The sequence below is a fragment of the Chlorocebus sabaeus genome, chromosome 14 (genome assembly GCF_047675955.1).
Source record: "Chlorocebus sabaeus isolate Y175 chromosome 14, mChlSab1.0.hap1, whole genome shotgun sequence".
Taxonomy (NCBI): Eukaryota; Metazoa; Chordata; class Mammalia; order Primates; family Cercopithecidae; genus Chlorocebus; species Chlorocebus sabaeus.
Window position 1 is genome coordinate 31,921,728 of NC_132917.1, and position 20,493 is coordinate 31,942,220.

A 20,493-nucleotide genomic window follows, 5' to 3' on the forward strand; every position below is an offset into this window, starting at 1 on the left:
TATGTTTTGATTTCTGGGGCCTTAATTATAAGAGCATCAGCAGGATGGATAGTGGTCAAGCTTCTAGCAGGTTTGTTTATGACCTGTGTAACTTAGATCACGTCTTTTCCTTAGGTGTCTTCATCTGAAAACTTAAGGGGCTTGGGTTCAATAAGTATTTCTTACCACAATATATAAAGCAGACTGGAAAACAATTTAAATTGCCTACTGCTGACCTGATGAGTAAAACAGAAAAGAGAACAGTAAGAAAGAGATCTGAACCACAGCTGCTATTGCTGAGAGAGGGAGGAGAAGAGGACGTAGGTGTGAAACAATTTTTTAAAAATAAAGCCTTTTAGGAAATAGGCTTTACAGCTGCTTTAAGCTTAACATGTTATGGCATATGATTCTTTGGCTACCCACCTTTTAAATATTAGTCTTTACTAGAATTTGTCCTTCTTCTTCTTGCTGTTTTGTGTATTTTCCTTTAAAATCACATGCAAGTATTTGTTTTTGTTTGCTACTTCTGTGGGATTCCCAGATTTTTATTTCCAGCCCACATCTCTATTGAATTAGAAAAGACGTGTCTTCCTGACTTCATTATGTGTCTACTTTAACTGAACCTATTTTCCCTTAACTCCGAAACTGTTTTTTCTTGTATCTCCCATCTCAGTGAATGGGAGATACAAGAAAAATACTGTCATTTATGCCAATGCATTCTTATTTTAAATTGCATAGAGTTGTTTTTTTCCTGAGATGGAGTTTCGCTCTTGGTGCCCAGGCTGGAGTGCATGATCTCGGCTCACCGCAACCTCCGCCTCCCGAGTTCAAGCAATTCTCCTGCCTCAGCCTCCCGAGTAGCTGGGATTACAGACGCCTGGCATCACACCCGGCTAATTTTGTATTTTTAATAGAGATGGGGTTTTGCCATGTTGGCCAGGCTAGTCTTGAACTCCTGACCTCAGGTGATCCATCTGCCATAGTGGCTCATGCCTGTAGTCCCAACATAGAGTTTTTTATTTACATTGAGTGTACAATTTAGTGATGTTACATGCAACCATTACCACCGTCCATCTCCAGAACCTTTTTCCTCCTTCCTTCCTTAAACTCCATGCTCATTAAACAGCTTTCCTTTTCTTCCTCCTCACAGCCCCTGGAAACCACCATTCTACTTTCTGTCTCTAGGAATTTGACTTCTCTAAGTACTTCATAGAAATGAAATCATATAATATTTGTTCTTTTGTGTCTGCCTATTTCACTTAGCATAATGTCCTCAAGGTTCATCTATGTTGTAACGTGTCAGAATTTTGTTCTTTTTTAACGCTGAGTCACATTCCAGTGCACAATGGGTAAACAACGCATTTTGTTTACCCATTTATCTATCAATGGATATTTGAATTGGTTCCATTTCTTTCACTATTGTGAATAATGCCACTGTGAACCCGAGTGTACAAATACCTGAGTCCTTCCTTTTAATTCTTGTGGGTATATACCCAGAAGTGAAATTACTGGGTCATATGATATGATAATTCTGTATTTATCTAATTTATTTAATTTTTTATTTTTGTGGGCACATAGTAGGTATATATATTTATGGGGTACATGAGTTATTTTGATACAGGCATACAGCGCATAATAATCACATCAGGATAAATGGGGTATCCATCACCTCAAGGATTTATTTTTTCTTTGTGTTATAATCTAATTATGCTCTTGTTTATTTTTAAATGTACAATAAATTATTGTTGACTGTAGTAACGCTGTTTTACTATCAAATAGTAGATTTTATTTATTCTAACTATATTTTTGTATCCGTTAACCATCCCCCCACATCCCCCTAATATTTTAGTTTTTTGAAGAACTCCAGTGCATCCTTAAATATCCACTTTTCCTCCCTCCTCCCCTCTCACTACTCCCCAAGCCATTTCTAATTCATCTCTAAGCCTTGTGTAATTGTTTATTAATATTTATTTATTTGGCTGGGTGCGGTGGCTCACACCTGTAGTCCCAGCAGTTTGGGAAGCCGAGGCGGCCAGGTCACCTGATGTCGGGAGTTCAAGACCAGCCTGGCCAACATGGCAAAACCCTGTCTCTGCTAAAAATGCAAAAATTAGCTGGGCATGGTGATGCACACCTGTAATCCCAACCACCTGGGAGGCTGAAGCAGGAGAATCGCTTGAACCCAGGAGGTGGAGGTTATATATATATGAGACATATATATATATAATATATATCATATTATATATCATAATATATATCATGATATAATTATGATATATATTATATCATATATATTATATTGTCAACATATATAATATATATTATATATAATATAATTATATTACACAGAGTCCTGTGTAATCAGGCTCCTACCAACCTTACTAACCATCTATGTATTCCTGACCATTTGTGGTTTTATTGCTGGGTGATGGTTTTCATGCCCCTGCACATGCTGCTTTCACTTGCTCATCTTTGAAGTCTCTGCCCAAATGTCACCTTCTCTTTTTATATTTGGCCTTTCTGGATTATCCCCACCCCAGTAGCCTTGTCACTCAATCTTTGGTGCAGCCATGGTACACTGTAGACATTTCTGCCTTAGTGCCCGAAGTGCTTCATTATGTTTTTCACATGTGTATCTCCTATTATTTCTAGGGCAAGGATTGTGTCTCATCCACATTTCTATTCCCAGCATGTGGGGAAAAGTAGAAAAGAGTGCACAATCAGCTTTTAATTATTGGCATTTTGGTCTGTATTGTTGGTAGAACTTCAGCCAGTTTGAATTGTTGATGTTGGCTACAGTGTTACCATAAAAAATTCCTGGAGAATCTTACCTGGTGAAATTCCTGGGGAATTTGAACTTTTATTGGAAATAATTATCGCTTACTGGAAAATTGATATAATTACTGACATATTTCATTAGTCTTTCTTTATCAAAAATTACTAGTTGAGTGACACGCGGCCAAGGCCGAGCGGGCGCCCTGCCCCTGCTTCCTTTCACGTTTGCTCTGCCTGTAGGTGGTTGTGGCCACTGTATCCGGAGGGAGGCAGCAGTGGCCAGTAATGCCTGGGAAACTCCTCTTGGGGTACATTATGGAACTGGAAGCACCCTTGGAGGAGTCCGAGAGCCAGAAGAAGGAGAGGCAAAAGGGCGTTATGGATATCACAATTTCAGATAATGGATTATGGACCTGTACTTCCTTTATATGGTTGTTACGAAGATTGAAACAAGATACGCTGAGAGCACATTACATAGTGCTGGAGTGACAGAAGGAAGTCAAGGCACCGTTATGACTCAGATGAGAAATCAGGAACAAGAGAAAATGGTGTTACAGATTACCTGGATGCTCCCAAGATGAAAAAAACTAAAATGAAAGAGAAGCTAAATGGAGATACTGAAGGAGGATTTAATAGACTTTCAGATGAATTCTTTAAATCTCGTAAGTCAGTAAGAAAAGATCTACTGAATGGAGATATTGATGAATGTGAAAAAAAAAGCAAGTATCATCCTTAGATAGTTCTACTCATAAATCAAGTGATAATAAACTAGAGGAGACCTTAACACGTGAGCAGAAAGAAGGAGCCTTCTCCAATTTTCCTATTTCTGAAGAGAATGTAAAACTTCTGAAAGGTCGAAGTTCTGAATAGGAAACATCTCTCTTTCCTATTCTAGTTAAGACTTTTGGTCCTGTATATGAAGGAAAATATTTAATAGCTCAAGCACGGACGGGAACAGGAAAGAAAGACATTCTCTTTTGCCATCCCTTTGATTGAAAGACTCCAGAGAAATCAAGAAACAGTTTTTTGTTTGTTTGTTTGTTTTTTGAGATGGAGTCTTGCTCTGTTGCCCAGGCTGGAGTGCAGTGGCGTGATCTGGGCTCACTGCAAGCTCCACCTTCTGGGTTCACACCATTCTCCTGCCTCAGCCTCCTGAGTAGCTGGGACGATAGGTGCCTGCCACTGCGCCCGACTAATTTTTTTTTGTATTTTTAGTAGAGACGGGGTTTCACCATGTTAGCCAGGATGGTCTTGATCTCCTGACCTCGTGATCCACCCATCTTGGCTTCCCATAGTGCTGGGATTACAAGCGTGAGCCACTGCGCCCAGCTCCGATTGGATCTTTCTAAACTGTGCCACGTTGTGCTTGATAAGCGGATCAAATGTTAGATTTAGGTTTTGCTGAACAAGTTGATGATATTATTCATGAATCCTACAAAACTGATTCTGAAGACAATCCTCAGACTTTACTTTTTTCTGCAGCTTGCCGACAGTATACAAAGTTGCAAAAAAATGCATGAAATCCAGATACGAACAGGTTGACTTTGTTAGAAAAATACTCAAAAGGCTGTAGCTACTGTGGAACATTTGGCCATCCAGTGTCATTGCTCTCAGAGGCCAGCAGTTATTGGAGATGTCCTTCAAGTCTGCAGTGGGTCTGAAGGGAGGGCTATTATTTTCTGTGAGACCAAGAGGAATGTAACTGAAATGGCCATGAATCCACACATAAAACAGAATGCCCAGTGTTTACATGGGGACATTGCACAGTCACAAAGAGAAATTACACTAAAAGGCTTCAGAGAAGGTAGTTTTAAAGTTTTGGTGGCAACCAATGTGGCTGCCCGTGGTTTGGACATTCCTGAAGTTGACCTGGTGATTCAAAGTTCTTCTCAGAATATTGAGTCCTATATCCATCGTTCTGGACGCACAGGTAGAGCTGGACGGACAGGGATTTGTGTATGTTTTTATCAACCAAGAGAAAGAGGTCAACTAAGATATGTGGAACAAAAAGCAGGAATTACTTTTAAATATGTAGCTGTTCCTTCTACAATTTATTTAGTTAAGTCTAAAAGCATGGATGCCATAAGCTCTCTGGCTTCCTTTTTTTATGCTGCTGTTGATTTTTTCCAGCCATCAGCTCAGATACTAATAGAAGAGAAAGGGGCAGTGGATGCCTTGGCTGCAGCTTTGGCCCACATTTCTGGTGCATCAAGCTTTGAACCACGATCTTTGATCACCTCTGATAAGGGATTTGTGACCATGACTCTGGAAAGCCTAGAGGAAATACAGGATGTCAGCTGTGCTTGAAAAGAACTTAACAGAAAACTGAGTAGTAATGCAGTGTCTCAGATTACCAGAATGTGCCTCCTGAAAGGAAATGTGGGTGTTTGCTTTGGTGTTCCTACAACTAAGTCAGAAAGGTTACAGGCAGAGTGGCATGATTCCGACTGGATACTCTCAGTGCCAGCCAAATTACCTGAAATTGAATAATATTATGATGGAAACGCATCCTCTAATTCCAGACAGAGGAGTTGCTGGTCAAGTGGCCAGTCGGGCTGGTCAAGTGGTTGATCTGGCAGCCGGTCAGGTAGACAGAGTGGACAAAGGAGTCGCTCAGGAAATCGACAAGGTGGTAAAAGACGAAGTGGGAATAGAAATCGATCAAGAAGTGGGAGCTACAAACAGAGTTTTCACTATTTGATGGTTAATCTACCAGTATGAGCTTGCCTATTTCTGCCTAATCATGTACATTATCCACCAAAAATTAGGTCATCATAGTTGAGGTATGTGTCTACTATTTGCAAAGAAATTGGTCATATTTTTTTAAAAAGTATTTCACAAGAATGATTGTAAACAAATCTACTTACCCAGTTATACCTTTGAATTAAAAAACCTCCTTTTATTGTCTTTTAAAAAAAAAAATTACCAGTTGAAGTTTTTTGTCTGTCTCAAGCAAAAAAATATATTTCAGCTCTTTCTAGTTGACAGGTAGTTTGACAAAAAAATGCATAACGGAGAAATGTCCACATTTTTTTCATCATACCTCTTCCTACTAATTAACATAATTATTAGTTATTTTTCCACTAAACTTTGACAGGAAAGAATTCTAAAAACTGGAGTTTTTTTCTTTGAAATGTTTCTTTGCGAGTAGTAGCCAATTGTGGTAAAATTGTGTCCTGTTGCTCAGTCCTATTGGTTTAGATAATTAATGTTCAGGAGATTTAGTTGTAATATGCTCAGTGAGATATAAATTTAAAATGTAAAATTGTTTTTTCCTTTTAGTAATTATTTTGCCGTAGACACTGTCTCTGCTATAGCCATTGCCTTGATGACATTTGGCACTATGTATCCCATGAGTGTGTACAGTGGGAAAGTCTTACTCCAGGTAAGGTTCTTCTTCCAATGTACATGCTTAATGTTAGCCATGTTCTTCTACCAGATTAAAAAGTTGCATGTGTTCTTCTACCAGATTGTGAAATTTTTATTTTTTAATTTAATTTAATTTATTATTATTATTATTATTTTTAGAGACAGGGCCTCGCTCTGTCATCTAGACTGGAGTACAGTGGTGGGATCTCGGCTCACTGCTGCCTTGACCTCCCAGGCTCAGAGGACCCTCCCACCTCAGTCTCCTGAGTAGCTAGGACTGCAGATACACACCACCACACCCAGCTAATTTTTAAAAATTTTTGTAGGGATGAGCTGTCACTATGTTGCCCAGGCTAATCTCAAACTCCTGGGCTCAAATGATCCTCTTGCCACGGCCTCCCAAAGTGTTGGGACTATAGGCGAGAGCCATTGTGCCCAGCCATATTTTTTAATTACAAAAAGTTTTTTGGCCAGGCGAGGTGGCTCACGCCTATAATCCCAGCACTTTGGGAGGCCAAGGTGCACGGATCACAAGGTCAGGAGTTCGAGACCAGCCTGGCCAACATGGTGAAACCCTGTCTCTGCTAAAAAAAATACAAAAATTAGCCAGGCATGGTGGTATGCACCTGTAATCCCAGCTACTCAGGAGGCTGAGGCAGGAGAATTGCTTGAACCCAGGAGGTGGAGGTTGCAGTGAGCTGACATTGTACCACTGCACTCCAGCCTGGGCGACACAGCAAGACTCCATCTCAGAAAAACAAAACAAAATGTTTTGTTAATGCCCTCCCTTTAACAGTACAGATTGTGAAATTTTTAGTTACTGGAAGCTCCTGCTAGAAATGAAGTCAAACAATAATCTCTGAAATTCATATAGTAAGAACTTGATGAAAGTCCATTAGCCCGTAAAATAGGCACAAATCCTCCTGTATTTATAATGTGACAAAATCATACATTTAAAATTATTATTATGTTTCAAGTGAAAACAATGTTACTTAAAATTTTTTTTTTTTTGAGACGGAGTCTCTGTTGCACAGGCTGGAGTGCAGTGGCGCTAAACTCAGGTCACTGCAACCTCCACCTCCTGGGTTCTAGCGATTCTCCTCTCTCAGCGTGCCAAGTAGCTGGGACTACAGCCACGTGCCACCACGCATGGCTAGAATTTTTGTATTTTTAGTAGAGTTGGGGTTTCACTACATTGGCCAGGATGGTCTCAAATTCCTGACCTCAGGTGAGCCACCCACCTTGAACCTCCCAAAGTGCTGAGATTACAGGCATGAGCCACTGCACCCAGCCTGAAATTTTTTTTAGATATTTATTTTCCCTCAGTAATGTGCTCTGGCTTTTGTGTAATCTGGTTATGACTATTTTATTATTTCCTGCCACTGAGTTAGTGAGACTTTAAAATTTCAAACTTAAAATTTTAAATGACACATTGCTACTTACTGAAACAATAGGAACACCCTGAATAGAAAGGCAGTTTCCCAGGGCTAGATGTGCATGTAAGCACTGTGGTTGCTTCTGTCTTACCCTTATGCCTTTTCCAAAACTTAAGGCAGTAGCTCCATCTCCAGAAACAATAAAAATAATAAGATAATAGTTGCATAGTGCTATGCCCTATACAAAATATTACCTTTCTAACCATTTCCCAAAGATTTTTTAAAAGTTGGTTGGTTGGTTAAGTGTTATTTATCTTTTTATCTTGTCTTCAAGATAGAAAAACAGGTATGGGCCAGTGGATGACATTGCTCCACTAGTGGGGCCAGTTGAAACCTCTCTTCTCTAATGATAGGACACCTGTCAAAGCAAAGGCTGGCTTAAAAATCCTTTTGGGGAGCGGGTTCAGGACCATTGTTGGCAAACTTTTTTCCTCCCGCCGTTATTCATATTTTATTGTATTTTTCCCCAGACAACACCACCGCATGTCATTGGTCAGTTGGACAAACTCATCAGAGAGGTAAGATGGAATAGTAAATAAAATCATTTTATTTTATATCGGAGAATTGAAAAGGTGGATACTTCTAATACTTTATTCACCTCTACCTAGAATTTTATTTTAGGGAAGTTCGTGTTCTTCACAGTAACATACTAGGAGCCATAATATAGTGGCAAACAGAAAAATATGAAGAATTAAAAATTGTTCAATTTGGAAATCAAATTCACTTGAAGTAAATGTGGAAGGTAATGGCCTAACGACCAACCTATTATAAATGCTGTGATTTTTATTTATTTTATTTAGTTATTTAGTTATTTTTTTTGAGACGGAGTCTTGCTCTGTCGCCAGGCTGGAGTGCAGTGGCACGATCTCAGCTCACTGCAACCTTCACCTCCCGGGCTCAAGCGATTCTCCTTCCTCAGCCTCCAGAGTAGCTGAGACTACTGGCATGTGCCACCATGCCCAGCTAACTTTTTTTTTTTGAAACAGAGTCTCGCTCTGTCGCCCAGGCTGGAGTGCAGTGGTGCTGTCTTGGCTCACTGCAACCTCCGTCTCCCAGGTTCAAGTGATTCTCCTGCCTCAGCCTCGTGAGTTGCTGGGACTAGAAGTGCATGCCACCACACCCAGCTAATTTTCATATTTTTAATAGAGACAGGGTTTCACTGTGTTCAGGCTGGTCTTGAACTCCTCACCTCGTGATCTGCCCACCTCGGCCTCCCAAAGTGCTGGGATTACAGGCATGAGCCACTGCGTCTGGCCCGCCCAGGTAACTTTTGTATTTTTTTTTTTTTTTTTTTTTTGAGATAGAGTCTCGCTCTGTCGCCCAGGCTGGAGTGCAGTGGCACAGTCTCGGCTCACTGCAACCTCCGCCTCCCAGGTTCAAGTGATTCTCCTGTCTCAGCCTCCTGAGCAGCTGAGATTACAGGCGCCAACCACCATGCCTGGCTAATGTTTGTATTTTTAGTAGAGACAGGGTTTCACCATCTTGGCGAGGCTGGTCTTGAACCCCCGACCTTGTGATCCACCCACCTCAACCTCCCAAAGTGCTGGGGTCACAGGCATGAGCCACAGCGCCTGCCCTAACTTTTGTATTTTTAGTAGAGACAGAGTTTCACCATGTTAGACAGGATGGTCTTGATCTCTTGACCTCATGATCCACCCGCCTCAGCCTCCCAAAGTGCTGGGAATACAGGCATGAGCCACCGTGCCCAGCCTGTTGTTTTGTTTTTTTTTTTTTTGAGACTGAGTCTTGCTCTATCACCCAGGGTGGAATGCAGTGGCATGATCTCAGTTCACTGCAACCTCCTGGGTTCAAGCAATTCTCCTCCTGGGTTCAAGTGATTCTCCTACTTCAGCCTACTGAGTAGCTGGGATTACAGGCTCTCACCACCACGCCTGGCTAATTTCTGTATTTTTAGTAGAGATGAGGTTCCACCATGTTGGCCAGGCTGATCTCGAACTCCTGACCTCAAGTGATCCACCCCTCTTGACCTCCCAAACTGCTGGGATTACAGACGTGAGCCACCGTGCCCAGCCTTTGGTTGTTTTTTAATATATATATATAAAAAGAGATGGGTCTCACTATATTGCCCAGGCTAGTCTTGAACTCCTGCCCTCAAGCCGTCCTCCCATCTTGGCCTTCCAAAGTTCTGGGATTACAGGCATGAGCGACTGTGCCCAGTCAAATGCTGTGAATTTTTTTTTTTTTTTAGGGGTTACAGAGTCTTGCTCTGTCGCCCAGTCTGGAGTGCAGTGCTGTGTTCTCTGCTCCCCACCAGCTAATTGTTGTACTTTTTTAGTAGAGACAGGGTTTCACTATGTTGGCCTGGCTGGTCTGGAACTCCTGGCCTCAAGTGATCTGCCCACCTCAACCTCCCAAAGTGCTGGAATTACAGACATGAGCCACCGTGCCCAGCCTAGACTTTCTTTTAAGTTGTTATAAATTTCCACCTACTTACTAATGAAGAAATAAAATAATGAACTATTTTGATGTTGCAACCATTTTAAACCTTTGATTGTCAGTGTCACAGAGGCCACTTTTACCAGTATAACTGGGTACTACTCTCAACTAGTGAAGCCTGGCCTTGGGTATGTGTCCTGTGCCACTGTACCAGTGGGCTACATGCAATATATCTGGCCTTGGAATTTCTTCTAGACTCACATCCAAACAACATCCTGTGTTGTGCAGAGCTTTGTTATAAGGGAATTCAGAGAAAGAAGTGATTGAGAAAACAAAAAAATTAAGTAAAAAATCTGATACCACAAAGTGCTAGATATAAATATATTCCATATTGATAAAATGAAAAGAACCATACACTGTTGCATAAATTGGTGGGGGTAGGGGTTTAAAACTGAGCAGTGGAGACCTGATTCTAAAAGAATTGGGGCAAACAAGAAACTAGGAAAGCAAGGTCTTGGGTCAGTATGGAACAAACAAGAATGGTATCTTGAGTGGTCTGAGACTTCTCTTAGCTAATGAGTGTCCTCGTGCAGGATTTGGCTATGCCTAAGTCCACAATGTGACTAAACTGCATTGGATATGTTAAGTACAGACAGCTCTGATCACCTCTTTCTGTTTTTGGTTAGGTATCTACCTTGGATGGAGTTTTAGAAGTCCGAAATGAACATTTTTGGACCCTAGGTTTTGGCTCATTGGTATGTTCGTTTACATATGACTTTAGTTATAATTTAAAATAGTCTTCCAGTTTTAAAACTGAAAAAAAGTATTTCCTTAAAATTTTCTGGAGCCTTTGGATTCCTAGTTATGTTAAGCAGAGTCTAAAATGTACATGAATTCAATTACCTAATTAAGGGATTTTTTGTTGTTTAGAGACAGGGTCTCACTCTGTTGCCCAGGCTGGTCTCGAACTCCTTGCCTCAAGCAGTCCTCCCGCCTTAACCTCCCAAAGTGTTGGGATTACAGACGTGTAATCCCAACAATAGAAGAATGTTTTTATTTTTTTCCCTTCAAACATGTTAATGGTAATAATACAAGAGTGTCCAGATAAGATAAATTTGTAGTCAGTGTAATTCCCAAATAAAATGTTTTAAAAAATTAGAAGTGCAATTGCTTTCTTTTTTAACTGCAGTTCTCATTTTGGAGAGTTTGCTGAATATTTTGAAGAACTACAATAACACAACTTGCTTCAGCATAAAATTTCGTATTTTCTAATTCAGTTTGAACCTCAATACCAGAGAGACGTTTTTATGACACGGTTAGGAATGATGAGGAAAATACAGAAAACATAAAGCACTGTAATCTTATCTAAAGAAAACTGCTGTTGATATTTTGGTGTTTATACATTTATTTTCCTTAGAAAATGAGATCGTGGAGTGGGCGCGGCTCATGCCTATAATGCCAGCACTTTGGGAGGCCAAGGTGGGCAGATCACCTGAGGTCGGGAGTTCGAGACCAGCTTGGCCAACATGGTGAAACCCCGTCTCTACTAAAAATACAAAATTAGCTGGGCATGGTGGTGTGGCACGCGCCTGTAATTCCAGCTACTCAGGAGGCTGAGGCAGGAGAGGCGGAGGTTGCAGTGAGCCAAGATCACGCTATTGCACTCCAGCCTGGGTGACAGAGTGAGACTCTGTCTCCAAAAAAAACAGGAAATGAGATCATGCTATTTTATAATTAGCTCTTTTCATTTAATTTATCATGAACAGTTTTTTATGTCATTAAATACTCTTCTACAGTATCATTTAAAAAAATAGGATTTGATTTTTCTAATATAGCACAAATTTATAGATAAGCAGATCAAAGCTGGTCCAGCAGGTCAGTGATGTTACCCACTTTGCAGTGTTTAGTTTCAGGCTGTGCTTTTGTAGTGGGAAAATGGTTTCTTCACCTTCACTTTCCCCAGCTCTTTCCCTCTCTCATTATTTTGGATGTCTAAAATTTATTAGAAGAAAAACTTGAGACTGTAACATCCCCTCCCTCCTTACTGGGAAGGTGCCAAGTGACCAAAGTGTCAAGAGACCAAAGAATGACTTGGACAGGTTCAGCATGGCCAGTAGGTGAGTTTATTAGGACTTACCTACGGGGCACTCCTGGGAAGTAGCAGGACAGCTTTAGAAATCTACCCACCTCCCATTTCTAAGCTGCTTTTAAGCTAATTTGCTCGCTCTTTGCCTACTGTATGTATGTAATGAGACTGTTTTCCTCGGTAGGGTCTCAGATGCTCTCTAAAAGCTTTGGTTCTCAGGGTCGCTTGCTCCTCGACTGGGCACCATGGCTTTGGCTCACTGCCTGGCCTTCAGAGTTCAGGCAGCGGACATACACCCTCGAATTACCTGGTGGGGGACCCATCACACTATACTCCTCTAGTAAATTCTTTAGAAGGGGCCGTTGGGAACAATATTCTCTAAATTCTTGAATGTTGAAAGCAGCTTGTGGACATTATAATTAAAAATTAGTTTGACTGGATATAAACTCTTCAGTACACATTTGCTTCAAGTTTCTTAAAAATACATTATCCCTTTTACTTCTGGCATGAAGCATTTCTGAGACAATGCCTAATAATAGTCTAATTTTTTTCCTTTTATATGTGACTTGATCTTTTTGCCTGGATGCCCAAAAGATTTTTTTTTAAGTTCAGTACCTTTACCAGACTACGTCTTGGCGTTGGTCATTCTGCATCAGTTATTTCAGGTATGCAGTGCACTCTTTCCTCTTTTTTTTTTTTTTGAGGTGGAGTCTTGCTCTGTCGCCCAGGTGGGAGTGCCGTGGTGCAATCTCAGCTCACTGCAGCCTCTGCCTCCTGAGTTCAAGTGATTCTCCTGCCTCAGCCTCCCGAGTAGCTGGGATTACAGGTGCACACCACCACACCCAGCTAATTTTTGTTTTTTTTAGTAGAGATGGGGTTTTACCATGTTGGCCAAGCTGGTCTCGTACTCCTGATGTCAAGTGATCTGCCTGCCTTGGCCTCCCAAAGTGTTGGGATTACAGGCGTGAGCCACTGCGCTCAGCCCACAGTACACCCTTTCAATAATGCTGTTTCAAAAATAATTTTTTAAAACATCTAATTATAGTTCATAATTTTTGCTCTATTCTCTTTCTTTGGTTTTCTTTTGTGGAAACTTCTGTTATGTACATGTTGAATATGTTGGATCTTTGCCTTTCTTATTGTTATTTTCTCTCAAATTCTTACATTCTCTTAATTTACTTTTGTTTTTTTTTTTTAACCTTTTATATCTCCTAAAGTATACCTCTATGTTTCCTTGTTTGTATTTATTCTGGGTAAGTCTTCATTTCTAAAGTGATCTTTTTTCTTGTATTATAATTGTCATCTCATTTCTAAGGTTTTCTAATTCTGATTTATGTTCTTGTTTTATATCTTTTGGCTGGTTTTTAAAAAGTAGGTTATAGTTTTTATCTGATGTAGTTTTATCTGTCTGGTGATCTTTTATAATCTGTTTTACAGTCTCTTTTTTTCTTGTATAACTTTTTGTGGGATTTGATCCTCTCTCCTTTTCTGTTACTCATTTTTATGTGAAGTTAGTTTTCCTGAACTTTAAAATTAGGAATGTTTTAGGGTAGTGTGTACAGATTCATGGGTCTAGAGCTCCATCTTCTGATGATTTTGTAAAAGAAGAAAGTTTATTATTCTGGCCCTGTTCCTCTCTGCCATTTTTACCTTTTTTTTTTTTTTTTTGAGACAGGGTCTCACTCTGTTGCCAGGCTGGAATGAGTGCAATGGCATGATCTTGGCTCACTGCAACCTCCGCCTCCCCAGTAGCTGGGACTACAGATGCATGCCACCATGCCCAGCTAATTTTTGAATTTTTTTGTAGAAACAGGGTTTCACTATGTTGGCCAGGCTGGTCTCAAACTTCTGACCTCAGATGATCCGCTTGTCTTCTGAGCCACTCTGCCCAGCATTTTTTTTTTTTTTTTTTTTAAGAGACAGAGTCCTGCCCTGTTACCCAGGCTGGAGGGAGTGGTACACATATAGGTCACTGCAGTCTCAAATGTCTGGGCTCAAGTGATCCTCCTAACTCAACCTTCCCAGTAGCTGGGATTACAGGTACACGCCACCATGCCCAGATGATCTTTTAAAAATTTTTTGTAGAAACTGAGTCTTGGTATGTTGCCTAGGCTGGTCTTGAACTCTTGGCCTTAAGCACTCCTACTGCCTTGGCCTCCCAAAGTGTTGGGATTACAGGCACGAGCCGCTATGCCTGGCCCTGCCTTCCATTTTTATCTGAACCTCTTCTATCCTTTGTCTCAACTGTACTACTCAGTTTGGATTTTCTTGCCATTGTTTCTTTTTTATATGGGGCTTTTTTCTAGAGGGCAGCTTTGCCTGGTTACTTTTGAGAACTCATAGGACTCAGACTATTCCAGCCCTTAATGCAGACCCAGTGTATTTCCCCACTGTTGAAATGTGCAAAACTCCTCCCAGTTTCAGCTGCTTTTCTCATATTGACTGTCCTAGATTTCCATTAAGTCTTCTTAGCCGCTTTGGGGTTTTTAGGTCAGTCAGATGTGCTGTTGCTTCCTGCTGCACAGATTGTGTTACCTTGAAGGTCTCATCACTTGTATTTGGGTTTTCATAGGAGTACTGGGTTACCTAGTTTTTTGTGGATATTGTCCATAGATTTTCAGTTTTGCTGTTTTACTTTCTTTGTTTTAATGGAAATATTTGAGGCAGTTCAAAAACTGCCACCACTGCTGCCACCTTGCAAGAGTCCAACGTAATTTTTAGTTTTCTTAGTTTTACATTATCTAAATATGCCATCATTTATTTCCTAAGTCCCTTAGTGAATATTTAGATTATCTTCTATTTTTCCTATATTAACAGGTCTGGGATAAACTTTTTTTTTTGAGACGTAGTCTCACACTGTTGCCTAGGCTGGAGTGCAATGGCATGATCTTGGCTCACTGCAACCTCTGCCTCCCAAGTTCAAGCAATTCTCCTACCTCAGCCTCCCAAGTAGATAAAAACTAGAAAGAAGCTATCTGTGAAACTGCTTTGTGATATGTAGATTCATCTCACAGAGTTAAAACCTTTTTATTGATTCAGCAGGTTGGAATCTCTCATTTTGTAGAATCTGCAAAGGGACAGCTGGGATTACAGATATCCGCCACCATGCCCCACGTCTGGCTAATTTTTTGTATTTTTAGTAGAGACAGGGTTTCACTGTGATGGCCAGGCTGGTCCCGAACTCCTGACCTCGTGATCTGCCCGCCTCGGCCTCCCAAAGTGCTGGGATTACAGGCATGAGCCACCGTGCCCAGCCTGGGATAAACATTTTTATGGGATAAGCTTTGTAAATATCCATGATTATTTCTTAAGATTAATTTTTAGAAGTTTTTATAAATCAGAAAATACTCACTTTTTTTTATGGCTTTTGATGCAGATTCCCAAATTGCCTTCTAGAATGCCTTTTAGAACTACACACTTTGAGTCTTATAGTTCATTTTCAACCATTCTTTCCTTTATTTTATTTTTTTAGATTAATTTTTTAAAATATGGAATGCTTCATGAGTTTGCATGTCATCTTTGCACAGATGCCATGCTAATCTTATCTGTATTGTTCCAATTTGAGTATATGTGCTGCTAAAGTGACCACTTAACAATTCTTTTAATTGTATTAATGACGTTGGATGGCTTATAAACACAAAGAATGTAGTCATCAACTCAGAACTTGGCATCTAAAAACCACACCTATGAAGTCCCTGGTTAAGAGCCAGGAATTTAATAAAACAAACTTTTGAGCTACTAAATTAATGCCACAAAAGCCATAGATAAATGCATGCACTGTGATTATAGGAGACTTTTCAAGTTCATACTCTGAAAATAGTTTCCTTATTTTAATTACTTTGATTTCCATATCAGACTGAAAGAGGATATGGCATCTTTAATACTTATGTAGTGACAACTGTGATTAGTAGTGGCAAAGGAAAAGGGAAAAATCAAAGATGACTTGATTTTGAGACATGGCTTGTCTGAGCTAAAAGTAATAAACTAGAAGTCAAATTCAAGGAATATAGGTATTTTCTCTGTCTCATGATTGACAGTAACTCTCTTACTATTTTTCTGTATTTAGTATTTCAAGTCATAGATTCAGATGCATTGTAATTAAACAATTTGGCTAATTTATTTGCAGTTTATGTTTTGTAAGAATTTTTTTTGCTTTTTGAAAATCTGTGTTTATTTAGAAACCAAAATGGGGTGTCTGCTGGACATTTTATTTACTTTTATTTACTTTAATTTTTTGAGACCGAGTCTGGCTCTGTTGCCCAGCCTGGAGTGTAGTGGCATGATCTTGACTCACTGCAACCTCTGCCTCATGGGCTCAAGCCATCCTCACACCTCAGCCTCCCAAGCAGCTGTGACTATAGGCATACACTACCACACCCGGCTAATTTTTGTATTTTTTGTAGAGATGGGGTTTTGCCATGTTGTCCAGTCGGGTCTCAAACTCTTGAGCTCAAGCGATCCATCTGCCTCACCCTCCCAAAGTGCTGGGATTACAGGCATGAGCTACCATGCCTGGCCATCTATGAGATATATATATATACACACACACACATATTTTTTTTTAAGTTTTTATTAGGCAAGTAGTACCCAATTGTTAAGAAAATAAAAACTTGTAACTAAGTCAAAAAAAAAGAGAGTAAATATCCTTAATAATCCTGCCATCTAGAGATAAATTCTGTTATCCTTGATATTTGTCTCTGTCCTTCTGTTTCTTTAACTTTTATTTTTCTTTATTTATGTCTTATTTTACTTTTTATTTATTGAGACAGGGTCTTGCTCTGTCACCCAGGCTAGAGTGCAGGGGCACAGTCATGGCTCACTGCAGCCTCAACCCTCTAGGCTCAAGCAGTCTTTCTGCCTCAGCCTTCCTCGTAACTGGGACTGCATATGTGTGCCTGGCTAATTTATTTTTTATAACGATAGAGTCTTGCTATATGGTCCAGGCTGGTCTCAAACTCTTCCTTAAGCAATCCAACCTAGGTGCCCATCAATCCTAGGCGTTATTGGGCATCTAGGTTGATGCCATGCCTTTGCTATTGTGAATAGTGCTGTGATGAACATCCAAGTACATGTGTCTTTTTGGTAGAAAGATTTATGTTCTTTTGGATACATACCCAGTTATGGGATTGCTGGGTCAAATAGTAGTTCTGTTTTAAGTTCTTTGAGAAAAGCCACTGCTTTTTAGAGTGGCCGAACTGATTTACATCCCCACCAACAGTGTATAAACATTCCCTTTTCTCTGCAGCTTCACCAGCATCTGTTGTTTTTTTGTCTTGTTTTGTTTTGTTTTTTTAATAATAACCATTCTGGCCGGGCGCAGTGGCTCATGCCTGTAATCCCAGCACTTTGGGAGGCTGAGGCGGGTGGATCACCTGAGGTCAGGAGTTCAAGACCAGCCTGGCCAACATAGCGAAATCCTCTCTGTACTAAAAATACAAAAATTAGCCAGGCATGGTGTCGTGGGCCTATAATCCCAGCTACTTGGGAGGCTGAGGCAGGAGAATTGCTTGAACCCAGGAGGTGGAGGTTGCTGTGAGCTGACATTGCGCCACTGCACTCCAGCCTGGGCAAGAGAGCAAGACTCTGTCTCAAAAAAACAAAAAATAATAGTAATAATAATAGCCATTCTGACTAGTGTGGGATGGTATCTCATTGTGGTTTTGATTTGCATTTCTCTGCTGATTAGTGATGATGAGTATTTTTTTCATGTTTCTTGGCCACTTGTATGACTTCTTTGGAGAAGTATCTGTTCGTGTTTTTTTCCCATTTTTTAATGAGGTTATTTGTTTTTTGCTTGTTCAGTTTTTAAGTTCTGTATAGATTCTGATATCAGACCTTTGTCTGATGCATAGTTTGCGAATATTTTCTCCCATTCTATAAGTGTTTCTTGGTTGTCTTGCAGGTTTCTTATAGTTTGAGGTCTATTTTTTTTTGAGACGAAGTCTAGCTCTATCACCCAGGCTGGAGTGCAGTGGCGCGATCTCAGCGCACTGCAACCTCTGCCTCCTGGGTTCAAGTGATTCTTCTGCTTCAGCCTCTCAAGTAGCTGAAACTACAGGTGTTTGCCATCATGCCCGGCTAATTTTTTTTTTTTTTTTCATTTTTGTAGAAACAGGGTTTCGCCACGTTGGTCAGGTTGGTCTTGAACTCTTGACCTCAGGTGATCTGCCTACCTCGGCCTCCCAAAGTGCTGGGATTACAGACATGAGCCATAGCAACCGGCCAAGGTCTTAAATTGTAATCTTTAATCCATCTTGAGTTAATCTTTTTATAATGGTAAAAAGTTAAGGTCCAGCTTCATTCTGCATATGGCTAGCCAGCTATCCGGGTACCATTTATTGAATAGGTAGTCCTTTCCCCACTGCCTATTTTTGTTGACTTTGTCAAAGATCAGATGGCTGTAGGTATGTGGTTTATTTCTGGGTTCTCTATTCTGTTCCATTGGTCTATGTGTTTTGTCTTTTTACCAGTACCATGCTGTTTTGGTTACTGTAGCCTTATAGTTTGAATTCAGGTAATGCAATGCTTCTGGCTTTGTTCTTTCTGCTTAGAATTGCTTTGACTATTTGGGCTCTTTTTTGGTTCCATATGTATTTTAAAATAGTTTTTTCTAGTTATATGAAAAATGACATTGGTAGTTTGATAATAATAGCATTGAATCCCAGATTGTTTTGGGCAGTATGGCCATTTTAATGATACTGATCTTCCAAACCATGAGCATGGAATGTTGTTCCATTTGTTTTTGTCATCTGTGATTTCTTTGAACAGTGTTTCATAGTTCTCCTTGTAGAGATCTTTCACCTCCTTGGTTAGATGTATTTCTAGGTATTTTATTTCTTTTGTGGATATTGTAAATGGGGTTGAATTCTTTTTTTTTTTTTTTTTTTTTCTTGATACGAGGTCTCTCTTTGTCACCCAGGCTGGAGTGCAGTGGTGCAGCCACTGCATCCTCAACCTCTCAGGTTCAATCAATCCTCCCACCTCAGCCTCCTGAGTAGCTGAGTAGCTGGCACTACAGATGTGTGCCACCACACCCAGCTAATTTTTTAAAATTTTTGTAGAGATGGGGTTTCACCATGTTTCTCTGGCTGGGGGAGTGTGTGTGTGTGTGTGTGTGTGTGTGTGTGTGTGCAAATAGGATCATTTGCTGCACCTACTATTGTATTATCTACTTTAAACACATAATTTATGGACCAGGCATGGTGGCTCACGCCTGTAATCCCAGCACTTTGGGAGGCTGAGGCAGGAGGATCACTTGAACCTAGGAGTTCGAGACCAGCTTGGGCAACATGGTGAGACCTCATCTCTACAAAGAAAACAAAAAAACAAAACCAAACAAACCCATAATTTATGGTAAACACTTTTTCAAGTTAACGAATATACTTCTTACTCCCATTGTAATGCCTGGTGCTCTCTATCCCTTAGAAGCCTTGATATCATCTTTGATGAATCAATCTCCCTCATCCTTTACTTCCAGCTGGGTATCAAGTCCTTCCATTTCTGCTCCTGGAATATGATATATCTGTCTGTCCCTCTCTGATCCCACTATTTTTGTTCTGGCTTAGCTCTCCTCATTTGTTTTGTTTTGTTTTGTTTTGTTTTGTGTTTTGTTTTTTTGAGACAGAGGCTTGTTCTGTCTCCCAGGCTGGAGTGCAGTGGCATGATCTGTGATCCCTGCAATGTCTGCCTCCTGGGTTCAAGTGATTCTCCTGCCTCAGCCTCCTGAGTAGCTGGGATTACAGATGCATGCCACTGTGCCCAGCTAATTTTTGTATTTTTAGTAGAATCGGGGTCTCACCATGTTGGCCAGGCTGGTCTTGAACTCCTGACCTCAGGTGATCTGCCTGCCTTGGCCTCCCAAAGTGCTGGGATTACAAACATGAGCCACCGTGCTTGGCAGCTCTCGTCATTTCTAATCTAGATTGTTGCAGTTTTTTTCCTACCTGATTACTAGTCATCTATACCTACAATTTTTCTGAACTCTGATTATTTATTTCTGTTAGGTTGCTGATGTTAAATCAAAATTCCTTATCATTTTAGAGTCCTCTGGTAGCCTCTTTTTAACCTTATTACCTACCTATCATGTTTCTTCTTTCCGTCTTCCCTTCTTCTCTTCCCAGGCTGGGAGTGCAATGGCGTAATCTCGGCTCACTGCAACCTCTGCCTCCCAGGTTCAAGCAATTCTCCTGCCTCAGCCCCCCTAGTAGCTGGGATTATAAGCATGTGCCACCATAGCCAGCTAATTTTTGTATTTTTAGTAGAGACGGGGGTTTCACCATGTTGGTCAGGCTGGTCTCGAACTCCTGAACTCGGGTGATCCACCCACCTCACCCTCCCAAAGTGCTGGGATTACAAGCCTGAGCCACTGCGCCCAGCCCCTTCCTCTGTTTCTCCCTCTCTTCTTTCCTTCGTCTCTTCCTTGTCTCCATCTCTTCTCTCTCCCTCCTCCTT

General features: G+C 40.6%; 1 protein-coding gene, 1 non-coding gene and 2 pseudogenes across 10 annotated transcripts in view; 3 read left to right on the forward strand and 1 right to left on the reverse strand.

The window, feature by feature from the left end:
* On the forward strand, positions 1–4,145 carry LOC140713313 (ATP-dependent RNA helicase DDX50 pseudogene; annotated as a pseudogene).
* Positions 1–20,493, forward strand: part of SLC30A6 (solute carrier family 30 member 6) — a 57,941-nt gene that overhangs the window by 32,772 nt on the left and 4,676 nt on the right. For 5 of the 9 annotated variants that reach the window (XM_073022908.1, XM_073022909.1, XM_073022911.1 and 2 more), the window contains 4 exons: positions 6,037–6,139; positions 8,030–8,077; positions 8,706–8,822; positions 10,643–10,711. In XM_073022908.1, the coding sequence (XP_072879009.1) occupies positions 6,037–6,139; positions 8,030–8,077; positions 8,706–8,822; positions 10,643–10,711 (337 nt within the window). The remainder of the gene's footprint in view (positions 1–6,036; positions 6,140–8,029; positions 8,078–8,705; positions 8,823–10,642; positions 10,712–20,493) is intronic. The other 4 variants (XM_073022910.1, XM_007971011.3, XM_073022912.1 and 1 more) reach the window with 2 other exon arrangements.
* On the forward strand, positions 4,084–6,030 carry LOC103220985 (ATP-dependent RNA helicase DDX50 pseudogene; annotated as a pseudogene).
* On the reverse strand, positions 15,525–15,631 carry LOC119627501 (U6 spliceosomal RNA). Its single transcript, XR_005243687.2, has one exon. It is a non-coding gene; the product is annotated as a U6 spliceosomal RNA (small nuclear RNA).